The 25,728-nt window shown below is 42.9% G+C and overlaps 1 protein-coding gene across 1 annotated transcript in view; it reads left to right on the top strand.

The window, feature by feature from the left end:
* The window catches only part of stac (SH3 and cysteine rich domain), a 218,465-nt gene that overhangs the window by 56,243 nt on the left and 136,494 nt on the right, over window positions 1–25,728 (top strand). Inside the window, exons 2-3 of the mRNA XM_078540102.1 lie at window positions 21,891–22,164; window positions 25,285–25,385. Coding sequence (XP_078396228.1) covers window positions 21,891–22,164; window positions 25,285–25,385 — 375 coding nt within the window. The remainder of the gene's footprint in view (window positions 1–21,890; window positions 22,165–25,284; window positions 25,386–25,728) is intronic.

Raw genomic sequence — 25,728 nt, 5'->3', positions numbered from 1 at the left:
GGAGAGATTGAATACATAATTCAAACACAACCTTGTTCTCCTCCATACTCAACATCTTCCCTGATCATTCAAGCACTACCATTGAGCATAACCTCAACCAGATCTATTCTCCTCACCCACCAGCCCAGTAGACAATTGACCATCATGTCCTGGATTTTAATCTGCAGGAGTGAGAGAGTTTGGGAGCGCATGGTGGGAAGTCAGCTCCAATTTGCTAAACACTGCATTTCACTCCAGTTCCTTAGACTGCATCAGGAGAGGCACATTGGCAATTAATATATGCTAAATCACTTAATTACTTCGGGTCCACTGGCTTCCTGGGCTCCCTGAAACTCACCATTGGAAAACAAACAGCAATTGAGGGGCTGAAGCCATGTTGGGAAAAATTGCCAAGAAATATTCAGTACTCACAGTTGCTTTCTTACCTGTTTGTGGGAAAGGGTTTGTTCACAGTAGTTGTGCTGAGTGGTTACTTTATATACTTCGGATGCTTCTTCAACACTTTGGAGGTGCCATCTACACTTTAGAGGTTTAGAAGTCGGATCTGCACTTTGGGTCCCTGCTCAATCAGATTAGTGTTGGTGCCGCTTACGGTGTCTTAGATTGGACCTCGTATATAAAGAGCGAGGCCGGGACTCGTAAGCTGACCTCTCTTGAGCCTGTGAACTAAATGGGAGGAAAAAAAAAATGCTTGCTGACATCACTACATAAGTAGGTGTGCAGTGGTGAGCCTACAGGGAAACCTTTAACTGATTTTACCATTCTATATCAGATCATTTATCATATAATTAGGATCAGTTTGAATTAATTAACCAGGTCCAGGAGAATAAGCTTCAAATTAAACTGGGAGGGATAGTAACTTTGAAGGATTCCTACATTTTTCATTAACTTGAAGCCTATAAGATAATAAGAGTTAAGTAAAAATTCAGCCCTGCTGACCCTGCAAGGTCCTCCTTACTAACATCCAGGGAGTAGTGCCAAAATTGGGAGAGCTGTCTCACAGGCAAGTCAAGCACAGCCTGACATAGCTGTACTCACGGAATCAAAACTGACAGACAATATCCCAGACACCACCATCACCATTCCTGGGTATGTCCTGCCCCACCAGCAGGACAGACCCAGCAGAGGTCGCGGCACAGTGGTATACAGTTAGAAGGGAGTTGTCCTGGGAGTCCTCAGCATCGACTCCAGACCCCATGAAGTCTCATGGCATCAGGTCAGATATGGGCAAGGAAACCTCCTGTTGTTTACCACGTACCGCCCTCCCTCAGCTGATAAATCAGTGCTCCTCCATGTTGAACACCATTTGGAGGAAGCACTGAGGGTAGCAAGGGTGCAGAATGTATTCTGGGTGGGGGACTTCAATGTCCATCACCAAGAGTGGCTCTGTAGCACCACTGTAGAACAAGCTGGCCGAATCCTAAAGGACATACCTACTAGACTGGGTCTGTGGCAGGTGGTGAGGGAACCAACAAGAGGGAAAAACATTCTTGCCCTCATCCTCACCAACCTGCCTACCACAGATGCATCTGTCCATGACAGTATCGGCAGGAGTGACCACCGCACAGTCATTGTGGAGCCGAATTCCCATCTTCACATTGAGGATACCCTCCATGGTATTGTGTGGCACTACCACCATGCTAAATGGGATAGATTTCAAACAGATCTAGCAACTCAAAACTGGGCATCCATGAAGCGCTGTGGGCCATCAGCAACAGCAGAATTGTACTAGACCATAATCTCTAACGTCATGGCCCGGTATGTCCCCGACTCTACTATTGCCACCAAGCCAGGGGATCAACACTGGTTCAATGAAGAGTGCAGGAGGGCATGCCAGGAGCAGCACCAGGCATACCTAAGAATGAGGCGTCAACCTGGTGAAGCTATAATACAGGACTACTTGTATGCCAAGCAGCAAGTGATAGACAGGGCTAAGAGATTCGACAATCAACGGAGCAGATCTAAGGTCTACAGTTCTGACATATCCAGTCGTAAATAGTGGTGGATGATGAAACAACTCGCTGAAAGAGAAGGCTCCACAAATACCCCTATCCTCAAAGATGGAGGAGTCCAGCACATCAGTGCAAAAGATAATGCTGAAGCATTTGCAAAAATCTTCAGCCAGAAGTGCCAAGTGGATGATCCATCTTAGCCTCCTCCGGAGGTCCCCAGCATCACAGATGCCAGTCTGCAGCCAAGTCGATTCACTCCGTGTGATATCAAGGGCAGAATTTTTCCGTCGGCGTGCGGGGGGCCCTGAGGGGTTGCCAACGTGTAAAGTGACACAAGGTGATGTCACTCTCGACGTCATCCCCGTCACTCACATTCTCAGGTCGGCGGGCGCAAAGCCGACTCGGCTGCGCACCTGCCAACCTGTGAACAGCCTATTAAGGCCTTTAAGAAACCAGTTCAGCTTATTAATGGACCTGCCCGTCCAACCTTAAGGTTGGCGGGCAGGCTGGGAGCCCAGGCGGGCTTGTGAAAAAACATGAAACCTCATCCACTGGCGGGATGAGGCTACATGAAGGTTTTTAAATTTTAATGAAAGGTTGCAATAAAAGTTATGGACATGTCCCAACTCATGTGACAGTGCCACATGAGGGGACTTGGTAGAGAAAAGCGTTAAAAGTTTACTTTATTAAAAGTTTCAAAATGGAGCCGATCTCCCTGAGGTAGCACTTAGACTCAGAGAGATCTGTGCGCTCTTTCGCGTGCATGCCCAAAAAAGCACACTCCCGGCTGAGGGAATCCTCCCCTGCCGGCACAGGGAGTGCATAGCAATTCCTGGCGGACGTCCCGCTGGGTGGGCCTTAATTGGCCTACCCACTTAAAATGGTGGCGTGCCCGCGACCGGGGCCGCCGATCAGGAGCCCGCCCACTTGCGCCCGCTCCCATTCTTCCCCCACCAACGGGGGGAAAATTTTTCCCCAAGAAACAACTGAAGGCACTGGATAGTTCAAAGGCAATGGGTCCTGACAATATTTCGGCAATAGCACTGAAGAATTGTCCTCCAGAGCTTCCCTAGCCAAGCTGTTCCAGTACAGCTACTACATTGGCATCTACACGGCAATGTGGAAAATTATGAACTTATGAATCAGGAGCAGGAGTAAGCCACTCAGCCCCTCGAGCCTGCTCTGCCATCCAATCAGATCATGGCTGAACTGATTGTAACCTCAATCATGAAACATCCTCTCCACATCCACCCTGTCAAGACCCCTCAGGATCTTAAAGGTTTCAATCAAGTTGCCTCTTGCTCTTCTAAATTCCAGTGGATACAAGCCTTACCTGTCCAACCTTTCCTCATAAGACAACCTGTCCATTCCTGGTATTAGTCTAACCTTCTCTGAACTGCTTCCAATGCATTTACACCCTGCCTTAAATAAGATGACCAATACTGTACACTATACCCCTGATATGGTCTCAATAGTGCCCTGTATAGCTAAATCATAACCTTCTTACTTTTAAAATCAGTTTCCCTCACAATAAATTGTAACATTCTTTTAGCTTTCCTAATTACTTGCTGTGCCTGCATACTAACCTTTTGCAATTCATGCACTAGAATACCCAGATCCCTTTGAATCTCAGAGCTCTGCAATGTCTCACCATTTAGATAATATGCTTTTTTTTAATTCTTCCTGCCAACATGAACAATTTAACATTTGCCCACATTTAATTCCATTTGCCAGATCTTTGCCCACTCGTTTAACCTATCTATGTCCCTTTGTATCCTCCTTAAGTCCTCTTCACAATTTACTTTCCTACCTATCTTTGTGTCTTCAGCAAATTTAGCAACTATTCCTGCGGTCCCTTCAGCCAAGTCATTTATATAAATTATAAAAAGTTAATCCCCTAGCATTGATCCCTGTGGCACACCACTCGTCACATCCTGCCAACCAGAAAAAGGCCCATTTAGGCCAACTCTTTGCTTCCTGTTAGCCAGTCAATCTTCTATCCATGCCAATGTGTTACCCACTACACCATGAGCTTTTATTTTCCGCAATAACCTTTGATGTTTCACCTTATCAAATGCCTTCTGGAAACCTGAGTACAGTACATCCGCCAGTTCCCCTTTGTCCACAGTACGTTATTCCTTCAAAGAACTCCAATAAATTGGTTAAACATGACTTCCCTTTCACAAAACCATGTTGGCTCTGCCTGATTGCCTTGAATTTTTCTAAGTGCCCTGCCACAACATCTTTAATAATAGCTTCTATCATTTTCCCTGTGACAGATGTTAGGCTAACTGGCCTATAGTTTCCTGCTTTCTGTCTCCCTCCCTTTTTGAATAAAGGAGCTACATTTGCTATTTTCCAATCTCATGGAACCTTCCTCGAATGTAGGGAATTTTGGAAAATGAAAACCAATGCATCACTATCTCACTAGCCACTTCTTTCAAGACCTTTGGGTGAAGTCCATCTGGACCTGGGGATTTGTCAGCCCGCAGGCCCAACAATTGACTCAGTACCACTTCCCTGGTGATTGTAATTTTCCCGAGTTTCTCACTCCCTTCCATTTCCTGATTTACAGTTATTTCCAGTATGTCACTTGTCCTCTATGGCGAAGACCGAAACAAAATACCTATTTAATTCATCCGCCATCTCCCTACTTTCCAATATCAATTCCCCGTACGCACTTTCTTTGGGCCAATGCTCACTTTGTCAACTCTTATTTAAATATCTATAGAAACTTTTAGTGTCCACCTTTATACTAGTAGCTAGCTTTCTCTCGTAATCTAATTTTTTCCTCCTTATTTTTAATATTCTTACTATTCTTTCCAATCTTCTGACCTGCCACCTGTCTTTGCATAATTATATGCTTTTTCTTGAAGTTTGATACTGTCTTTAACTTTTTTAGTTAACCCCTTGGAATTTTTCTTTCTCATTGGAATGTATATATTACGTGTATTCTGAAATATCCCTGTAAATGCCTGCCACTGTACCTCTATTGACCTATCCCTTAACCTCATTTGCCAGTTCACTTTCGCTAGCTCTACTTTCATGCCCTCATAATTGCCCTTATATAAATTTAAAATGCTAGTCTAGGACGCACTCGTTTCTCTCTCAAAATTAATGAAAAATTCAATCATATTATGATCACTGCTACCTAGGGGTGCCTTCTCTATGAGATTATCAATTAATCCTATCTCATTGCTCAATACCAGGTCTAGTATATCCTGGTCTCGGTTTGGCTCCAGAGCTGTTCTAAGAAACTATACCAAAAACATTCTACAAATTCCTCATCTACTCTACCTTTGCCCATCTGATTTTTCCAGTCTATATGTAGATTAAAATCCCCCATGACTATTGCAGTACCTTCTGACAAGCTCCCATTATCTCCTCTTTATATTCTGTCCTACCGTGTAGTTACAATTAGTGGGCCTATACACCCACTCGCACAAGTGATTTCTTGCCTTTATCATTTCTCATCTCACCAAACCGCTTCTACATCCTGGTTTCCTGAACTTAGGTCATCCCTCTCTAATGTGCTAATACCATTATTAATTAACAGAGCCACCCCTCCACCTTTTCCTAACTTCCTGTCCTTCCTAAATGTCATGTACCCTTCAATATTCAGGTCCCAGTCTATGTCATCCTGTAGCCATGTCTCTGTAATGGCTATCAGATCTTACTTATTTATTCCTATTTATGCTATCAGTTCATCTGTTGTGATTCAAATGCTACATATGTTTAGATGCGGAGCCTTTAGTTTTGTCCTTTTATTATTTTTGCAGCATCTAGCTTTATCTGCTGATTTACTCTTAGATTTGTACTCTTTGTTCCTCCTTGTCACCATCTGTTTATCATTTCCCATATTAATACTTTTCTCTCTTGCCTCTGTCTACTATTTGGTTTACCACCTCTTCCCAAATTTGATCCTTTGCCCCCACGATTCCCCAGGTATGGTCCTGTTCACAAAAAGCAGGACAAATCCAACCCTGCCAATTACCACCCCATCAGCCTACTCTCAATCATCAGTAAATTTACGAAATCGGTCATCAACAGTACTTTTAAGGTTAGTAATAACCTGCTCACTGACGTTTGTCAGTTTGAGTTCTGTCAGGGTCACTCAGCTCCTGACCTCATTACAGCCTTGGTTCAAACCTGGACAAAAGAGCTGAATTCCAGAGGTGAGGTGAGAGTGACTGCCCTTGACATCAAGGCCGCATTTGACTGAGTGTGACATCAAGGAGCCCTAGCAAGACTGGAATCAATGGGAATCGGGGAGAAAACCCTCCGCTGGTTGGAGTCATACCTAGCACCAAGGAAGATGCTTGTGGTTGTTGGAGGTTGATCATCTCAGTTTCAGGACATCACTGCAAGAGTTCCTCAAGGTAGTGCCCCAGGCCCAACCATCTTCAGCTGCTTCATCAATGACCTTCCTCCCATCATAAGGATGGATGTGAGGATGTTTGCTGATGATTCCACAATGTTCAGCACCATTTGCGACTCCTCAGATGCTAAAGCAGTCCATGTCCAAATGCAGCAAGACCTGGACAATATCCAGGATTGGGCTGACAAGTGGCAAGTAGCATTCATGCCACACAAGTGTCAGGCAATGCCCATCTCCAACAAGAAAGAATCTAACCATTGCCCCTTGACATTCAATGGCATTACCATTGCTGAATCCCCCACTATCAACATCCTGGGGGTCACCGTTGACCATAAACTGAACTGGACTGGTCATATAAATACTGTGGCTGCAAGAGCAGGCCTGACAAGACACAAGTCAGGAGTGTGATGGAATATTCTCCACTTGCCTGGATGAGTGCAGCTCCAACAGCACTCAAGAAGCTTGACACTATCCAGGACAAAGCAGCCCACTTGATTGGTACCCCATCCACAAACATTCACTCCCTCCACCAACGACACACAGTGGCAGCAGTGTGCACCATCTACAAGATGCACTGCAGGAAATCACCAAGCCTCCATGTACAGCACCTTCCAAATCCATGACCACTACCATACAGAAGGGCAAGGGCAACAGATACATGGGAACACCACCACATGCAAGTTCCCCTCCAAACCACTCACCATCCTAACTTGGAAATATATCGCTGTTTCTTCACTGTTGCTGGGTCAAAATCCAGGAACCCCCTTCCTAACAGCACTGCGGGTGTACCTACAGCACCTGGACTGTAACAGTTCAAGAAGGCAGCTCACCACCACCTTATCAAGGGAATTAGGGATGGACAATAATTGCTGGCCTAGCCAGCAACGCCCACATCCCATGAACGAAAAGAAAATTAAGTTACATCAGCACAAGGGAAGTAGCAGATTGTTCAGTAGCTTGTGAATACTTATTTAAGTCTTAGCTTTATTTCTCTTCATTCAGTCTAATAAATAGATGTATGACAGGGTACCTCAGTCCCATGGAATGCATATCCTCTGCCATGTGGGAACTCCAGTACACCTCATGTCCTGGACAACCACGCGTACAGGGAGTATCGTCGACTGGAGGAGCTCAAGCTCTGAATTTTGGAGCTTGAACAGAATCTGGAGTCATTGTGTTGCATCTGTGAGGCTGAGAGCTACATGCGGTTCTAGATGTCACCCCACCGCTTAAGGGTCTACAAGCTGAGAGAGTGTGACTGACTGCCAGACAGCCAAGGGGGAACAGGCAAGTAGTGCAAGAGTTCTCTAAGTGCACCTTGCTTTCTGACCAGTATTAATTTCTGCTGATCTATTTAGCAACCACCAACTTCTTAGGCTCATCAGTCAGCTGCTACTTCCTATTGCTGGGAACAAGTATCACCCTCTGGGTCCTCGCAGGCCCCAACAACAGATCCAAAGAGGTGTCCGATATTACCTATCGTGACTCCATTCAAATACATCTATCTCTCTCCATTAGAGCTTCTGGATACTGGTGTAATCCAGGGCAAACACATCTGCAGCAAGTGTTTGTGGCTGCAGGAACTTCAGCTCCAAATTGTTGAGCTGGAGGCCGAGCTGCAGAAACTGCAGCATATCAGGGAGGGGGAAAGTTACTTGGATGCTTTATTCCAGGAGGTGGTCACACCCCTTAGGTTGGAGTCTTCTGATTTGGTCAGTGGTCAGGGACAGGAAAGTGTGATGGCAAGTGAGGCAGGTAAGGGGACCCAGAGGGCAGGAGTGCAGGAGCCTCAGTCCTTGCAATTGTCCGATAGGTTTGAGGTTTTTTCAGCTTGTTTGGATGAGAGTGGGGTTTCAGGGTGGATGAGCTGACTGATCATGGCACCGTGGTACCGGAAGCTATTCACGTAGGGGGAGCAAAAAGGAATGTAGTGGTAGTAGGGGACAGTATAGTCAGAAGAAGTGACATCATTCTCTGCAGCAAAGAACGTGAGTCCAGATGGCTGTGTTGCCTGCCCAGTGCCAGAGTTTGGGACATCTGCTCAGGGCTGGAGAGGAACTTGCAGTGAGAGGGGGAGGACCCAGTCCTCATGATCCATGTTGGTACCAATGACATAGGCAGGACAAAGAAGGAGGTTCTCCATAGTCAGTATGAGGAGCTTGACACCAAATTAAGAAACAGAACCTCAAAGGTCATAATCTCTCGATTATTACCTGAGCCACGTGCAAATTGACACAGGACAAATCAGTTTAGGGAGATGAATGTGGTTCAAAGACTGGTGTGGGAGAAATGGGTTCCGGTTCGTGGGGTACTGGCGCCAGTACTGGGGAAAGTGGGACCTGTACCATTGAGACAGTCTACATCTGAACCGTGCTGGGACAAGGTTTAGGTGAGCCGCATAACTAGGGAAGTAGAGAGGGTTTTAAACTAAGTAGCGGGGGCAAAGGTACAAGTTTCGGAAGATGTGGCAAATCAAAGGGTAGAGACAAGGCAAAAGAGAAAGATATTATTACAGGAAATGAAAAACAGACTGTGACAGGAAGGGGCAGAGAGTACAAATCTAACAGTAAATCAACAGATGAGGCTAGAGGTTATAACAAGAATAAAAGGATAAAACTAAAGGCTGTGTATCTGAATGCATGAAGCATTCGAAACAAAACAGATGAACTGAGGGCGCACATAGAAATAAATAAGTATCATTTGATAGCCTTTACAGAGACATGGCTGCAGGAGGACATGGATTGGGACCTGAATATTAAAGAGTATAGGACATTTAGGAAGGACAGGAAGTGAGGAAAAGGTAGGGGGGAGGTGGCACTATTAACTAATCATGATATTAGCACAGTACAGAGAGATGACCTAAATTCAGGAAATCAGGATGTGGAAACAGTTTGGATAGAGATGAGAAATGGTGAAGGCAAGAAGTCACTTGTGGGAGTCATGTACAGGCCCCCTAGTAGTCACATGGTAGAATGGAGCATAAAGGGAGCTTGTCAGAAAGGCATGGCGATAATCATGGGAGATTTTAATCTAGATATAGACTGGAAAAGTCAGATGGGCAAAGGTAGCCTAGATGAGGAGTTCATAGAATGTTTCCAGTATAGTTTCTTAGACCAGCATGTTCTGTAGCGAACCAGAGAGCAGGCTATACTAGAACTGGTATTGTGCAATGAGATGGGATTAATTAATGATCTCATAGTGAAGATAGCAGCAACCATAATGTGCTTGAATTTTATGTTCAGCTGGAGGGAGAAAGAAGTGAGTCTAAGACTATGTTTTTAAACTTAAATAAGGGCAATTGTGAGGGCATGAAAGCAGAGCTGACTAAAGTGAATTGGCAAATTAGGTTAAAGGATAAGTCAATAGAGATGCTGTAGCAAACCTTTATGGGGATATTTCAGAATACACAAAATAGATACATGCCAATGAGTAAGAGAAAGTCCAAGGGATGAACACACTATCCGTGGTTAACTAGAAAGGTTAAAGAGAGTATCAAACTTAAAGAAAAAGTATATAATTGTGCAAAGATAGGTAGAAGGCCAGAAGATTGGACAGAATGTAAGGAACAGCAAAGGATGACTAGAAGATTAATAAGGAGGGAAAAATTGGTGTACGAGAGAAAGCTAGCCAGAGATATAAAAACAGATAGTAAGAGTTTCTATAAATACTTTAAAAAAAAGAAACGAGTTAACAAAGTAAGCATTGGTTCTATAGAAAGTGAGTCTGGAGATGTGATAATGGAAAACAAGGAAATGGCAGATGAATTGAACAGGTATTTTGCATCAGTTTTCACTATAGAGGATACAAGTTACATCTCAGAAGCAGCTATAAATCAGGAAATGGAAGGGAGAGAGGAACTCAGGAAAATTACAATCACCAGAGAAGTGGCACTGAATAAATTGTTGGAGCTGCGGACTGACAAGTGCCCGGGTCCTGATGGACTTCATCCTAGAGTCTTAAAAGAAGTGGTTAGTGAGATAGTTGATGCATTGTTTTTAATTTTCCGAAACTCCCTAGATTCAGGAAAGGTTCCATTAGATTGGAAGATAGCAAATGTAACTCCATTATTCAAAAAGGGAGACAGAAAGGCCAGTTAGCTTAACATCTGTCATAGGGAAAATGTTAGAAGCTTTTACTAGAGAACCTATAGCAGGACACTTGGATAAGTTCAAGGTAATCAGGCAGAGTCAACATGCTTTTGCAAAAGGAAAATCATGTTTAACCAACTTATTGCAGTTCTTTGAGGAAGTAACATGTGCTGTGGATAAAGGGGAACCAGTGTATGTAATGTACTTAGGTTACCAGAAGGCATCTGATAAAGTGATAAAGTTATTGCAAAAAATAAAAGCTCATGGCATAGGGGGGTAACATATTTGCATGGATAGAAGATTGGCTGGCTAACAGGAAGCACAGAATAGGCATAAATGGGTCTTTTTCTGTTTGGCAAGATGTAACGAGTGGTGTGCCACATGGATTAGTGCTGGGACCTCACCTGTTTACAATTTATATCAATGACTTGGATGAAGGAATGGGTGGGATGGTTGCCAAATTTGCTGATGACACAAAGATAGATAGGAAAATAATTTGTGAAGAGGACATAAGGAGGCTACAAAAAGATATAGATAGGTTAAGTGAGTGGGCAAAGATCTGGCAAATGGAGTATAATGTGGGAAAATGTTAAATTGTCCATTTTAGCAAGAAGAATAAAAGATGCATATTATCTAAATGGTGAGTGGTGAGAGATTGCAGAGCTCTGAGATGCAGAGGGCTCTGGGTATCTTAGTGCATGAATCGCAAAAGACTAGTATGCAGGTACAGCAGGTAATTAGGAAATCTAATAGAATGTTATCATTCATTGTGAGGGGAATTGAATACAAAAGTAAGGAGGTTTTGCTTCAGTTATACAGAGCGTTAGTGAGATCACATTTGGAGCACTGTGTACAGTGTTGATCACCATATTTAAGGAAGGATATAAATGCGTTGGAAGCAGTTCAGAGAAGGTTTACCAGACTAATACCTGGAATGGGTGGGTTGTCTTATGAGGAAAGGTTGGACAGACTAGGCTTGTATCTGCTGGAGTCTAGAAGTGTAAGAGGTGACTTGATTGAACATATAAAATCCTGAGGAGACTTGACAGGGTGGATGTGGATTGGATGTTTCCTCTTGTGGGAGAATCTAGAACCAGGGTCACTATTTAAAAAGAAGAGGTCGCCCATTTAAAACGGAGATGAGGCGAAATGTTTTCTTGTAGAGGGTCGTGAGTCTTTGGAACTCTCTTCCTGAAAAGGTGGTGGAAGCAGAGACTGAATATTTTTAAGGCAGAGGTGGATAGATTCTTGGTAAGCAAGGCGGTGATAAGTTATTGGGGTGGGTGGAATGCATATTTCAGTTTACTATCAGATCAGCCATGATCTTATTAAATGGTGCAGCAGGCTCAAGAGGCCAAAAGGCCTACTCCTGCTCCTTGTTCGTATGATATATATAGAGTGTCCTTTATTGTAATGTAGGTCGTCATCACTTTGCTGACGTCAGTTAGGGTTGAGCAACAAATGCTCGCCTAGCCAGTGATGCTCACATCCTGTAAAAAGATTTTTAAAAATTCAATCAGAAATTAGATGCTGCATTAAAAAACCAACTGACAAATGTGATACACATATTTCCAATGTGCTTTGGCCTCCCTGCTGCTTGCCTGTCTACATATTAAAATCCAAGCTCGTAATCTTCAGAGACACTACACTTCTGCATCGCCATAATAAATCATCAGTAACTGTCAACATTGAGTCACATTTATTCAAAAATTAAATCAATCCGTCAACCAAATTATGCAATTCTGCTTACTCCAAAAACAAAGTAATTCTTGCATATTGCCAGGTATCCATCTTGTCAACTATATCTCCCTCATCCATCCTTGGAGCATATCCTCAGATTTACTGAAACGTGGGACATCTGCAGGTCGTACATCGAAAATGGTATTGATTTCTATGTTTCCTGTCTGTCATGTCACACATTAATAACAGGCAAATTTATTTCAAGCTATTTTCTTACAGCTGATCAGGAGGGCACCCTGTCGAGCCAATGGGAAGGCCACCAGGGTATACCTCGTGGCCTCCCCATGTGACATGCGCCCCCTGCTGCTGACAAAATACCAGGATAAGACCCTTAATTGGCCACTTACTAGCTTCAGTTAGCCTCTGGGCAGGAAGGCTGTCTCTGACCTTCCTTGCCCCTGACTTAATCGAAGGGAGTTGGAAAGGTGACAGGCTGTCCAACCCATGCCTTCTATGCTGATTATATGCCGCCTCCCCACCCCGACCTCCTAGCCTACTCCCAAGGGTAGGATTAAATTTCACCTGCAGAATAATTTTCCTACTAACACACAGCATGTTAAAACGAGTCACAATGCTTATGTCTAAAAATAACTTGAGCAATCACATTTTTAAAAAAACTAGCCAACTTATCTTACAGCCTTCACAGCAATTAAGTTCTTATTCACCTGTGGCCTTAAAGGGACAAGACTGATCCTCAGCAGCAAATATATATAAAACAGTAATTGTTGCTAGAAACTAGAGAGGTACAGCTTTTTGTTTCATGTTGCACCTAATTAACTTGACTTTCATATTCCTCTAACACCAGCAAATCAGAAATGGAAACCACTGAGTATAAAAGTACCTCAAATGAAAAAATGCACAGACAGAAACAACTAGTAACATGAGAAAATGTGGGGCAGAATTTTTCCCTCGTCGGGCAGGCGCAGGAGCGGCCGCGAAGCTGACCAGCGCCCACGACCAGGCCTCGACCGCGGTTTCACGCTGGCCGGCCAATTAACGGCCAGCCGCCGTGAAAGGCGCGCTCAGATCCTCAGCGCTGCTGGAGTGGGGGCGGGAGAAGTGCAAGCGCTAAAGTGTGAACAGGCACTGGGGTGTGCTCAGTGAAAGCTCCCTGAGACACAGAACTGCCTCAGGCAGCTGAAGATTTTTAACATTACAAATGAAAAATTGAAAAATAAGGACAACATATCCCCTCATGTGACTCTGTCACATGAGCAGGGACATGTTAAAAATGAGTTTTAAAATTTTTTTTATTAATCACTGGTCAAAACCTCATCCCGCCCGTGGCCGCTTGGCCTATTTGCCCGCCTGCCAACTAGACGGTTGGACGGGCAGCGAAAAATTTAATTTAATTAATTGATTAAGGATCTTAACAGGCCTCTTAATTGTCAACGGGCAGACTGCTGCTTCTCGCACACGCCTGCCAAGCAAAATATCGTGAGAGTGCACGATGACGTCGGGACACTCACACGATGTCATCGTGCATTTTACTCCTGTTCAATTCGGGCGCACGCCCGCCCGATGAGGGAAAATTTCTGCGGTAGTGTTCACATTCTTGAATTCTCACTTTGAGATTCTAGCTAGTGAATCTCTGCAGTGAGAGTGCAATTTGTAAAATTACCTCTTAAATGTAAAGAGCAGCTGTTCTTATTCCATGCGGATATTTGTTTACGTATTTAACTATGGTTGGTAAGGTATTAATTTGTTTCTGTACCCGAAGTGATTATGGAAAATACTGTTTATTTATCTTCCAGGAACTGATCTATATACTGTGATTATTCCTGGGGTGATCTCTTGCAAACAACTTTTCAAACCCTTCCAGTGGAGATGTGCACCACCTCTATTTCCACAGCCCAATACCCCATTCCCTACAAACAATATAACCTCTGAATCTCTTTGAGTAATGCCGTGGCAGATCTGTTGGTATTATAAAAGGAAACATCACATTTGGACAGGCCATGAAAGTGAGTCTCTGTATGAAATGCTCGTGTTGGATGAATGAGCCCAGTGCTAGTAGCATATAACTAATTTAACTGTGTGTAGGTATATCACAGAATCACGGAATTGTTACAGCAAAGGAGGAGGGCATTTGGCCCATCTGCACTGGCTCTCTGAATGAATATTTCACCTAGTGCCATTTTCCTGCCTTCTCCCTGTAACCCTGCACATTCTTCCTTTTCAGATAACAATCTAATTCCCTTTAGAATGCCTTGATTGAACATGCCTCCAGCACATTCTCAGGCAGTGGATTCCAGACCTTAACCACTCGGAGCGTGAAGAAGTTTTTCCTCATGTCGCTTTTGCTTCTTTTGCCAATTACTTTAAATCTCTGCCCTCTTGTTCTTGATCCTTTCACGAGTGGGAACGTTTTCTCCCTATCTAACTCTGTCCAAACCCCTCATGATTATGAATACCTCTATCAAATTTCCTCTCAGTCTTCTCTTCTCCAAGGAAAACTGCCCAACTTCTCCAATCTGTCTCTATAACCTCATCCCTGGAACCATTTTTGTGAATCTTTGCTGCACTCTCTCCAATGCTTTTGCACCTCCCCTAAAATGCAGTGCCTAGAACTAGATGCAATACTCTAGTTGAAGCCGAACCAGTATCCTATACAAGTTCAAGATAATCTCCTTGCTCTTGGACTCTATGCCCCTATTAATAAAGCCTAGGATATTGTATGCTTCATTAACTGCGCTCTCAACCTGCCCTGCCACCTTCAATGACTTATGCGTAAATACACCCAGGTCCCTCTGCTCTTGCACCCCCTTAGATTTGTATCCTTAATTTTATTTTGTCTCTGCATGTTCTTCCTAACAAAATGGATCACTTCACATTTCTCCACGTTAAACTTCGCCTGCCACTTGTCCGCCAATTCCCCCAACTTCTCGATGTCCTTTTGAAGTCCTACACTATCCTCCTCACAGCTCACAATGCTTCCAAGTTTCGTATCATCTGCAAACTTTGCAATTGTGCCCTGTACACCAAGGCCTACATTATTAATATATATCAGGGTACAAACACTAACCCCTGGGGAACACCACTACAAACTTCTCTCCAGCCTGAAAAATATCCATTAACCACTACTCTCTATTTCCTTTCACTCAGCCAAGTTCGTATCCGTGTTGCTATTGTACCTTTTATTCTATGATCTATAACTTGCTCACAAGTCTGTTGTGTGGTAATGTATTAAATTCATTTTTGGAAGTCTATATACACCAGATCAACAGCATTGCCCTCATCAACCCTCTCTGTTAACTGTTCAAAAAACTCTAGCATGTTAGTTAAACACTATTTTCCCTTAATGAATCCCTGATGGATTTCCTTAATTAACCCATGTTTGTCCATGTGACTATTAATTTTCTCCTGAATTATCGTTTCTAGAAGCTTCCCCTCCACCAAGGTTAAACTGTCTGGCCTGTGGTTGCTGGGCTTATTTTTACACCCTTTTTTGAACAAGGGTGCAATGTTTGCAACTCTCTAGTCCTCTGGAGCCACCCCTGAGTCTAAGGAAGACTGGAAAATAATGGCCAGTGCCTCTGCAATTTCCACTCCTACTTCCGTCAGTATCCTTGGATGCATTTCATCCAATCCTGGTTCCTTATCCACTTCAGGTATAGACAGCCTATCCAATACCACCACCTTTTCAATTCTAAACCCTTTTAGTGTATTAATTGCCTCCTCTTTCATGTGGCCTGGGTAGCATCTTCCTCCTTGGTAAAGACAGATGAAAAGTATTCTTTTAAAACCTCAGCTATGCCCTCTGCCTCTATGGGCAGAATTTTACATCCCATGGGCGGGTGTGAGCCCGACCCGATCGAGTGTAAAATAGCGCCTGATATTTCAGTCTGCGGGCGCGTGCGAGAGTTGGCAGCTCACCCGCCGACAATTGAGAGGCCTATTAAGGCCATTAATGTAGTAATTGACCTGAATCTTTCACTGCCTGTCCAACCGTACAGCTGGAAGGCGGGCGAATCGACCAGGCGGCCTTCGGATTTTTGAGGAAGCTTCATCCAAGGGCGGAATGAGGTTTCTGATATTAATTTTAAAAAAATAAAATTGCTTGGGCAGAATTTTTATCATCAAAATGTTTAGGTGAGTGATTTTTATGGGTGGAAATTTTTTTTGGAATTTCATAATAGTTATTTTTGGCCTAAATTCTTCAGCTCCCTGAGGCAGCTCTCTGCCTTCAGGGAGCTTTCACTGCGCACTCCCCAGCACTGACTCCAGCACTCGCCCTCCTCCCACCCCCACCCCGGCAGTACTGAGTCTTTCAGTGTGCCTTTCATGCTGGCTGGCTGTTAATTGGCCAGCCAGTGTGAAATGCTGGTCAGGGACTGATCGCGGGCCCATTTCCCGGCTGCTCCCGGGCCCGCCCATCGTGCCTGCCCGACGACCTGAAAATCCTGCCCTATGTGTAATTCCTCATTTTGGTCCCTTATCAGTCCTGCTCCTCCTTTTTACCACTTATTATTTATCTGCCAAAAGAAGACTTTGGATTTTCCTTTGTGCTAGCTGTAGGTCTCTTTTCATACTCTCTCTTTGCTTCTCTTATTTGCTTTTTCACTTCCGCTCTGAACTTTCTATATTGGACCTGGTTCCCCATTGTAATATCAACCTCGCATCTGTAATAAACACAGTTTTTCTCTTCCATCTTAATCTCTATCTCTTTTGTCTCCAGGGAGCGCTGAATTTGTTTGCCCTACCTTTCCCCTTCAAGGGTATATACCTTAACTGTGCCCGAACCATCTCTTCTTTGAACGTATCCCATGTTCAGCTACCATATTTCCTGCCAACCTTTGATTCCAATTTATTTGGCCCAAATCCATTCTCACCTCATTGAACTTGGCTTTCCCCCCAGTTAGTATTTCTTACTCTGGATTGTTCTTTGTCCTTTTCCATAGCCAGCCTCAACCTTATGATACAATGACCACTGTCCCCTAAAAATGTCCTACCAATATTTGATCCTGTTGGTCTACCTCATTCCCCAGAATCAGGTCTAGCAATGCCGCCCCCCTCTTGTTGGACTGGAAACATACTGCTGTAGAAAATTTTCATGAACTCACGCTAGGAACTCCTTCCCCTCTCTGCCCTTTACATTCTGCTATCCCAGTCTATATTTGGATAATTAAAGTCCCCCTTATAACTACTCTATAATTCTTGCACCTCTCTGTAATTTCCTTGCAAATTTGTTCCACTATGTCCTTTCCAATAGTTGATGATCCATAGACTACACCAAGCAATGTATTTGCACCTTTTTGTTCCTTAGCTCTAGCCAAATAGATTCTGTCCTTGACGTCTCTGAGACATCCTCCCTCCCCAGCAGTGCAGTCCTTAATCAATACCATCACCCATTCCCCCTTCCTTTCCTATCCTTCCTGAGCAGCTTGTATCCAGGAATATTTAACACCCTGTCCTGCCCTTCATTGAGCCAGGTCTCTGTTATAGCCACAACACCATGTTAAATGAAAATTATAACATGCTGCACGCTTCCTACCCAAATACCCACTACTTGTTGTCACATTTTGATTCATACTTGGGATGTCAACATGTAATATTTGAAAATCTTGGGTAATTTCACCTTCACCACATGATGCTAATCTGGCAGAGCAGTTTGTTTGACTTTATAGAATCTACCTCATTTTCATGCTATTAATTTCAATGGAATAAAGATTGTGCAGATTTTGCAATGAACAATTGTTCAGCTCTGTCAGATTATCACCCAGACACTGGAGGCAAACATCTACCTCTATGTAGCTTCACATATTATTGGAAGATTTTCCTCATTGTCATTTGTTGATGAATCGTCAATCAAATTCACACTCAATGTTTTTGAAAAACTTTTGGCCACCTTTCCATCATAACAGAAATTTCCAATATCCAAAAATTAGATATTATAATATGATTAAATTTATGCATTTGATGGTGATATATCTTTTGATGTTTTTTTTAGAGATCTTGTTTCCAGAACTTAACCTGTCTCAAAAGCCTAGGCTTTGATCTATCTATCTATCAATCGTTCTGTTAAAGGGTCATGAGGACTCGAAACGTCAACTTTGCTCTTCTCCGCCGATGCTGCCAGACCTGCTGAGTTTTTCCAGGTATTCCTGTTTTTGTGTTGAAGTGATGACAGGATGCTGTTATCTGTTATGAATTGCTCAGACAGTCAACATTTGAGAAGCAACACCTATAATCATGATCCTTTTGTTAGGAAAATAATAGCTTATAGAAAATAGATACAACTTAAAATTGAATTTAAAATCATATTTTTCCTTTTTTTTGTTTAGGCTTTAAAGATTTTTTTGTCTCTAAACTTAAGATCAGTATAAACAATCATATATGAGCATTCTTAAGGTTTTTTAAATTGGTTGATGGAAATTTATATTTATTCCAGATTGTCTAACAACAGGTTCACTTATACAGCATTAAAGGCTAAAATCTGTACTTCTGCATTCCCTTTTGCACACTGGGAGAGTATGTCAGAAAACTGTGTACCGTACAGCCTAATATTTTCATCCATAATTTTAAGAAGCGGATAATTTGTGCTTGGATGCATTAAGGTAAAGAGAAGAAATGGCTGTCAATGGACAATGTGATGGAGGTACTGAAGAGCATAAAAGCAGCTATAGAGAGGTTGGGGAAAGAAGATGATAGGTGGAAACATGGTGAGGAGTTGGAACCTGATGGTTTGAAAGGGATCAGTTGCAGCTTGAGTTGTATCATCTTGAACCCCCTATTCCCTCAAGGCAGCTAAACCTTGCTGTCATGTCAAATTTTCCAGATTCCAGCAACCCTGTACTGCTTTGTTTGTAATGATCCAAAACTTTCTCCCCAAGTTTTCTCCTTCCACTTTCTGATCCCATATCTCACCCCGTGTTCATAAAGTCCTAAACCCAAGTTCCCGGTATCCTCTAATGTCAGAACTGTTATCAGTGCTCTTAAATCTACTATTCACTCACCTAGTGTCCCAGAATCCAGGAGGTGTCCCAGTGTTGTCAGAACCTTCCTCTCCAGTATGCCTTGAACCCCTACCCCAGTGCTTCCAGAAATTTACACCGCACTGATCCCACTCAACATATTGAAACTATACTCACAGCTCTGCAGGAAATGTGGGGCTCACCTCATCCCATTGTCCATCCTCCTTCTCTACCACCCTCCCCGAGCACCAATCTCCCTGTCCTCCAGTCTCTCTCCTGAACCCCTTTCTCCAGCCTCCCCCTCTCTCCCAAACCCCAGCCCATTTTCACACTGTTCACCTGTCCAGAAGCCTAATCAAATGATCTCTTCCTCACACCTCCCACGCCACCCCAACTATGCCCCCTGTTATCTCAGTCCCTGGTGCAACAACATGAACAGCTTGCATGTGTATAATCCCTTTTAATTTAGGGGGACACCCCATGATCTTCCACAGGGTATGGAAAATTGACATTAAGCTAGAGAAGAAGATATTAGGACAGCTGACTAAAAGTTTGGTCAGGGAGGTACATTTATTAAGAAGCATGCAAAAGGAAGAGAACCATGAGGAGAGACTGGGTGGTTTATAATTAGAATTTTAGAGCTTAGTATCTTAATGGTTGAAGGCACAGCCCCCAATGGCTGAGCAATGGAATGGTGGAAGGACACAAAAGAGGCCAGAATTGGAGAAGTGCAGAATTCTTCTGCATTTATAGAGCCGAAGGAAGTTACAAACATAGGGAGAGGTGAAGTAATGGAGGGATTTGAAAAGGAGGAGAGAATTTTAAAACTGAGGTGTTGGTGGACCGAGGGACAATGTAGCTCAGGAAGCACAGGGTTAATAGGTGAGTGGGACTTGGCACAAGTTAGATTAAAGGCAGCACAGTTTTGAATAAGATCAAGTTTATGAAGGGTAAAAGATGACCCATTTGGCTGCGACTGAATAGGTATGAGTGTAACAAGGCGAGGGCAGTCAAACTCAGCTGGATGATGAAGGAGCTGCAGGGGGGTGGTTCTGTCAACCATGCCAAAGGCTGCAGAGAAGGATGAGGAATCTTGTTTACTGTGATAGAGGATGTTATTTGTTAATTTGGTTCAATTCGTTCCTGTGCAGAGACAGGGGTGGAAACCTGATCGGAGAGGTTCAGACATGAAGTTGTGAGAAAGATGGGCAGGGATTTGGGAAGTGACATGTTCAAAAACTTTGGAGATTTGGTGGCACTTTTTAAGGCCATGGTTTAAGTATGGGTGTTTTGAGGAGGCTGTTAAATATGGCAGACTTGATAGGCTTGGGGACAGTCCCTGAAGAGAGGGAATGTTTACAATATCAGCAAGTATGAAATCCAGGAAGGATGGATAGTAGTTTAGGGGAAATAGAGTCAAGAGAGAAAGAAGTGGGTCTCATGGGCGTCCTGTTCTCAGAGAGGGTATGAGAAGAAATTGGAGAGAAACTGGAAAAAGATATAAATTCAGGGCTAGAACAGGGGAACCATGGCTTGGTGGGAGAGGGAAGGTAGGGATATGGCAGAGGTAGCTGAACAGTTAATCTCGATTTTATAAACAACGAAGTCCTTAAGTTCCTTGAACTTGTTGGAGGTGAGGGTGGGGGGCAGGGGAGAGATGCTAAGAAAATAATGGTAGGGGGAAGGAGAGGAGAGGAAAAAAGTCATACGCAATTACATTTTCCACTTATCATTTCAAGTATATTATCTTTGCATTCCAATTTAATTTTGGAATAATGTGTACAGGACCCAATGGTTTGTGATGTGGTCCAGCCAGATCTGGTAATGAATGCCTAAACCAATTGTGCCCATATATTTTTCAAGTCTGCATACTTGAACTTGATGGAGTAAAGGTGGAGGTCAAATCAGGCAGAACAATGATAGTGGGAGATATTAAGGGCTTTGGTATGAACAAGGACATTACAGATGGAGGTGAGGGTGTGATTGAGCAGATTGATGGCTGAAGTTTCATGGAGAACTGAGGATGAAAGGCTAGGGCTCAGGAAATGGGAAGGGGAAGGGGGATGGAAATGATAATGGCTTGTGGATATATAAAACACCAGGAAGGCTCAGGGTCCCCATCAAAGGCAACAGAAAGAAAAGAGGCTTGTGGCATGCAGCAAGATTAATACCTTTTAGTCGTTATATTCTGTAAATTAGGTAATGGTACCTTACTTACAGATGATCATGGTACTGAACCTTGAGAAAAATATATGAATGTAAACCCAAAAAAGCAAGAAGCTAATCTCAACTGAGCCAGATAAAGTGGTACTAGATAACCTTAGTGAGTTTGGTTTGTCGAGGGGAACCTTGGTTGGGGTTCTGCTCCTCATTGCTGCCTTGTGACATCAGATAACAACAGAATCTGGCTTGGAAATGACGCCATTAGCATATGGCCACTCCGTACTTAGGTGTACAATAAATAAAAGTCTTTAGCAAGACATCAGAGGGTAACAGGCAGTGGTAGTAATTACCTTCAGTAGGGGAGGAGAAGAAATTGCTGAGAATATTTTATGCACATACAAAGAATATTTGTCTGCCTCTATGCTAAGTCCCTGACAGCACTCTTATTAACTGGACACAAACAATGAAAGGCCAGAAATCTGATCTCTGCATTTTCCAAGGATACAGTTTCAAAAGTAACTAAGGTAACATTACGTACTCTATTAGACGCAAAGCTAGAGTTCAAGGACTCAGTGCATCCATAGCTAGGAGTCCATTTTTCCGCATCTTCATCATGCCCCTCATATACTTAAACACCATTTCCATTCAATTTCAGCTGCAGAAGCTAAAGCGTTCACTGTCATTTAAAGCAAAAGGTCTCAGGAGTAAAAGTGCAGAGAACTTCTTCCAACGGGCGAGCAGTGAAACAAAGCTGCAGGTGGAGCTGCTGCCTGGCGTCAGTTCCAGCACTGGACAGCTCCCAGTCTCAGAAAGTCAAACATCCACCCCAACCAAAACCCAGAGGCAGCCTGAGAACAGGACACATTCCTTCCTGGAATACATTTTCAAGAAACCAACCTTCTGCGATACCTGCAACCACATGATCGTTGGTAAGCAGTTCCCTCTTATGCAATGAAGTGTGCAAGCCTGTTGATATGCTTTGTGATTATAAGGGTGAATTTTTGGCAAATAATTGTGATTAGCAGGTATCATCCATCCTTTTAAATAATACATTGCAGAGTTCCACTGCACTGAATATAAGCTGTTTTGTAGGCAATGAAAGAATAAAACTTATAATATAAATTCTGAAAATACCAAAGCAATGTTGTAAGAATATTAAATAGGTAAATAGCATTGGGGGAGCATTTTAATAAGTTAGCCCCTTCTCTGTATTCTTGGGTACACCAACCTAATGGTTCAAAATTGTGCAAGTTTTGGTCAGTATTGTTCCTTTTGAGCTAAAAGAAGGCATTGTGCACAGCACCCAGGAGTTAAAATTCCAGTGGCTCCAGTTTCAGCATCTGAATACTGGTGAAAGCATAGCTAATGTATATCTTAACTCCATTTACCTGTATTAGATCAATATCCCTTAATAATCTTATAAAAAGAATTTTATTGATCATCGGTCTTGAAAGCTCCAATTGTCCCAGCATCCACAACCTTTTGGGGGAGACAGTTCCAGATTTCAACTGTCCTTTTTATAAAAAGTGCTTCCAGATTTTGCTCCTTAGTGGTCTGGCTCTGATATTAAGATTATATCCTCTTGTACTTGATTTCCCCACCTGAGAAAATAGTTTCTTTATGACTACCATATCAAATCATTTTATCATTTCAAACACCATGACCAGATTTTTCCTCAGAGCAATATCTGCCAAGTTTATGTAACTTATCCTCAGATCTAACCCTCGTTCTGGTGAATCTGCACTGTATCCCATCCAAAGACAAAATATCCTTCCTGAGTGCGTTGCCTAGAACTCTAGGTGCAGTCTGACCAAGCCGCAAAACAACTGCAGCAAAACCTTTCCCTCTTTGTATTCCAAGCCTTCTTGAGATAAGGGTCAACATATTATTAATCTTTTTGATTATTGCCAGCTGTGCTGTGTGTCTCTCAAATTTATTTGCCACCGTACAGTTGGTGGTTCCTCTCCATTTAGAAAATACTCAAATTTATCTTCCCACACTGAATTCCATCTGCTATTATTTAGCCCATCCACTTAATCTATGTTGGTTATTAACCTGTTGTTAAAATACCCAACAGAAGGATTCCACCTAAATATGTTAAACAGTTCAAAAAACGCTGCACAAAAAATACTGGTGATTAGTTTTTGAATTCTTAAAAGTATTGAGGACTTGGTGTGCAATCCGAACCCCATTTATACAGTGAGTAATGAACGATGGCTTTTGATGCTTGATTCTAATAGTGAGGTAGAAATATCTGTAGTTTAATTTTTTTCAGCCCTGTAAATTTGTAAAGCATGTTTTAAAAACATTCCATATTTATAAAATGTAGTACTGATGACATCTGTTGACAGAAATGTATTGCTCCTTATGATTATTATATTAATCCTTATTTTGCTGAAAAATGTAGTTCCATTTGGTTAACAGAATCTCCAGTGAACATTACTGTTTTAAACAAAAGCAAAACACTGCGGATGCTGGAAATCTGAAATAAAAACAAAAAATGCTGAAAATGCTCAGCAGGTTAGGCGGCATCTGTGGAGAGAAACAGAGTTAACGTTTCAAGTCGATGACCTTTCATCAGGACCGAGTTCTGATGGAAAGCCATCAACCTGAAGCGTTGGGCTGAATTCTGCTGTTGGCGAGCAAGGGGGAGGGCCCACTCGCCGACGCGGGATGACATCGTGAGGAACCCCCGACGTCACCGCGCCCCATTTAAATCTTCAGGGAGGCGGGGCACAGCAAAATCAGCTGCGGGCCTGCCAACCTGTCAATGGCCAATTGAGGCCATTGACAGGATCTTCAAAACAATTAAAGGACCTGCCCGTCCAACCTTAAGGTTGGTGGGCAGGTCAGGAGCCCCAGCGGGGAATAGAAAAAACATGAAACATCATCCACCGGCAGGATGAGGTTTCATGTAGGGATTTCAAAAGTTTAATAAAGTTTTAGTGTAAATTATGAACATGTCCCATCTCATGTGACATTGGCACATGAGGGGGACATGTTAAGGATTTTTTTTCTTTCTATTTTTCATGTTTTTAGAACTGTCAGCGATCTTCCTGAGGCAGCACCTAGCCTCAGGGAGATGTGCGCTGTTTCGTGCGCATGCGCGAAAGAGCGCACTCTCGCTTTTGAGGAATCCCCCCGCCCGCGCAGGAAGCGCATAGCGCTTCCCGGCGGACATCACGTTGGGTGGGCCTTAATTGGCCCGCCCACGTAAAATGGCGGCGGGGCCCGCTTCTCCGGCGGGGATCGGCTCCCCGCCCACCAGAGATTGGGTCGGGCCCACCCACATGGCAGGCAGAAAATTCTGCCCATTAACTCTGTTTCTCTCCATCAGTGATTTAAAACCCTGAAAAATCATACCACATTTAAAATATATACTTGCCTCTCTGTAGCAGATGGCTGGGGCAATCAGGTTAAGCCATACTTACACAGAGGTGCTTAAAATTAAGAGAGGCTATAAAGAAGGTACAGGTTTCCAATAATTGAGAGGTCTAGAACCTGGGAACATGGATGTGAGATTAAATCTAAGAGATTTAGGGCAGATAGCACAAGAAATTTTGTATATGCATAAGATTGTGAGGCTGTGGAATGCACCACCAGAGTTGGTGATTGAAGCAGGGATCATGTTAACATTTAAGGATAAGAGGCGGAAGGAAAAGAGGAATGAAGGGAAATGGAAACAGGACAGACACATATGATTGGGGCTGCTGTTCACATTGAAACTAAACACAACACTGGACTATATGGGTCAAATAAACTATTCCTGCATTGTGATCTCTGTATAATTCTCTTGTGGGTTAAAATGCAACATTAAAGGAAACTGAAAGACTGCTGAACAAAAAAAAATCACTAAACAGCTAAAGAAAATCAAACCTGACATAGTTTTAAAAGAGTTCAATTGCTATTTGTTTGCAGTGGTCTGAAATAGTATAGCTTAAGGTTAATATTGGCCATTAAGTGCACTATCTGTTCATTCAGATCACTTAATTGCTAACTGAATATATGGAAAATATTGATTTAACTTGTGATGCATATTCACTTAACAGGCACCAATGCCAAACTTGGGCTGCGCTGCAAGGCTTGTAAGATGAGTATCCACCACAAATGCATCGATGGCATTGAACAGCAGCGATGTATGGGTAAACTGGTAAGAAGTACTGTGTGTTTGGCATGGTTATCATAGAAACAGACAAAACACTGCCGGCTCAAAGATTAATCCTTGAGGGTTGATTGTGCTTTGCAGCTTTTAAAATCCGCACAGCTTTTCTATGACAACATTTTAAAAAAACAATGATTTTATGGGACCCGCTAATGGTAAATATGTAAAAGCAATGTAACAGAACTGTAGACTGTTGCTAAGTTCACAACATTCTTTCCATAAAGCCAATTGTATTTTTCACCCTGGCATAGAAAACTAATATGGTCCTGAAAAGGTTAATGTGTTGTGACAACAGTATGTTTAAAAGAATATGGGGAAAAAGCTGCTGGCT

This window comes from Cetorhinus maximus, chromosome 4 (genome assembly GCF_964194155.1).
Source record: "Cetorhinus maximus chromosome 4, sCetMax3.hap1.1, whole genome shotgun sequence".
Classification (NCBI taxonomy): Eukaryota; Metazoa; Chordata; class Chondrichthyes; order Lamniformes; family Cetorhinidae; genus Cetorhinus; species Cetorhinus maximus.
The sequence above is the reverse complement of the archived record's forward strand: the minus strand, read 5'-3'. Positions and strand labels throughout refer to the sequence as shown.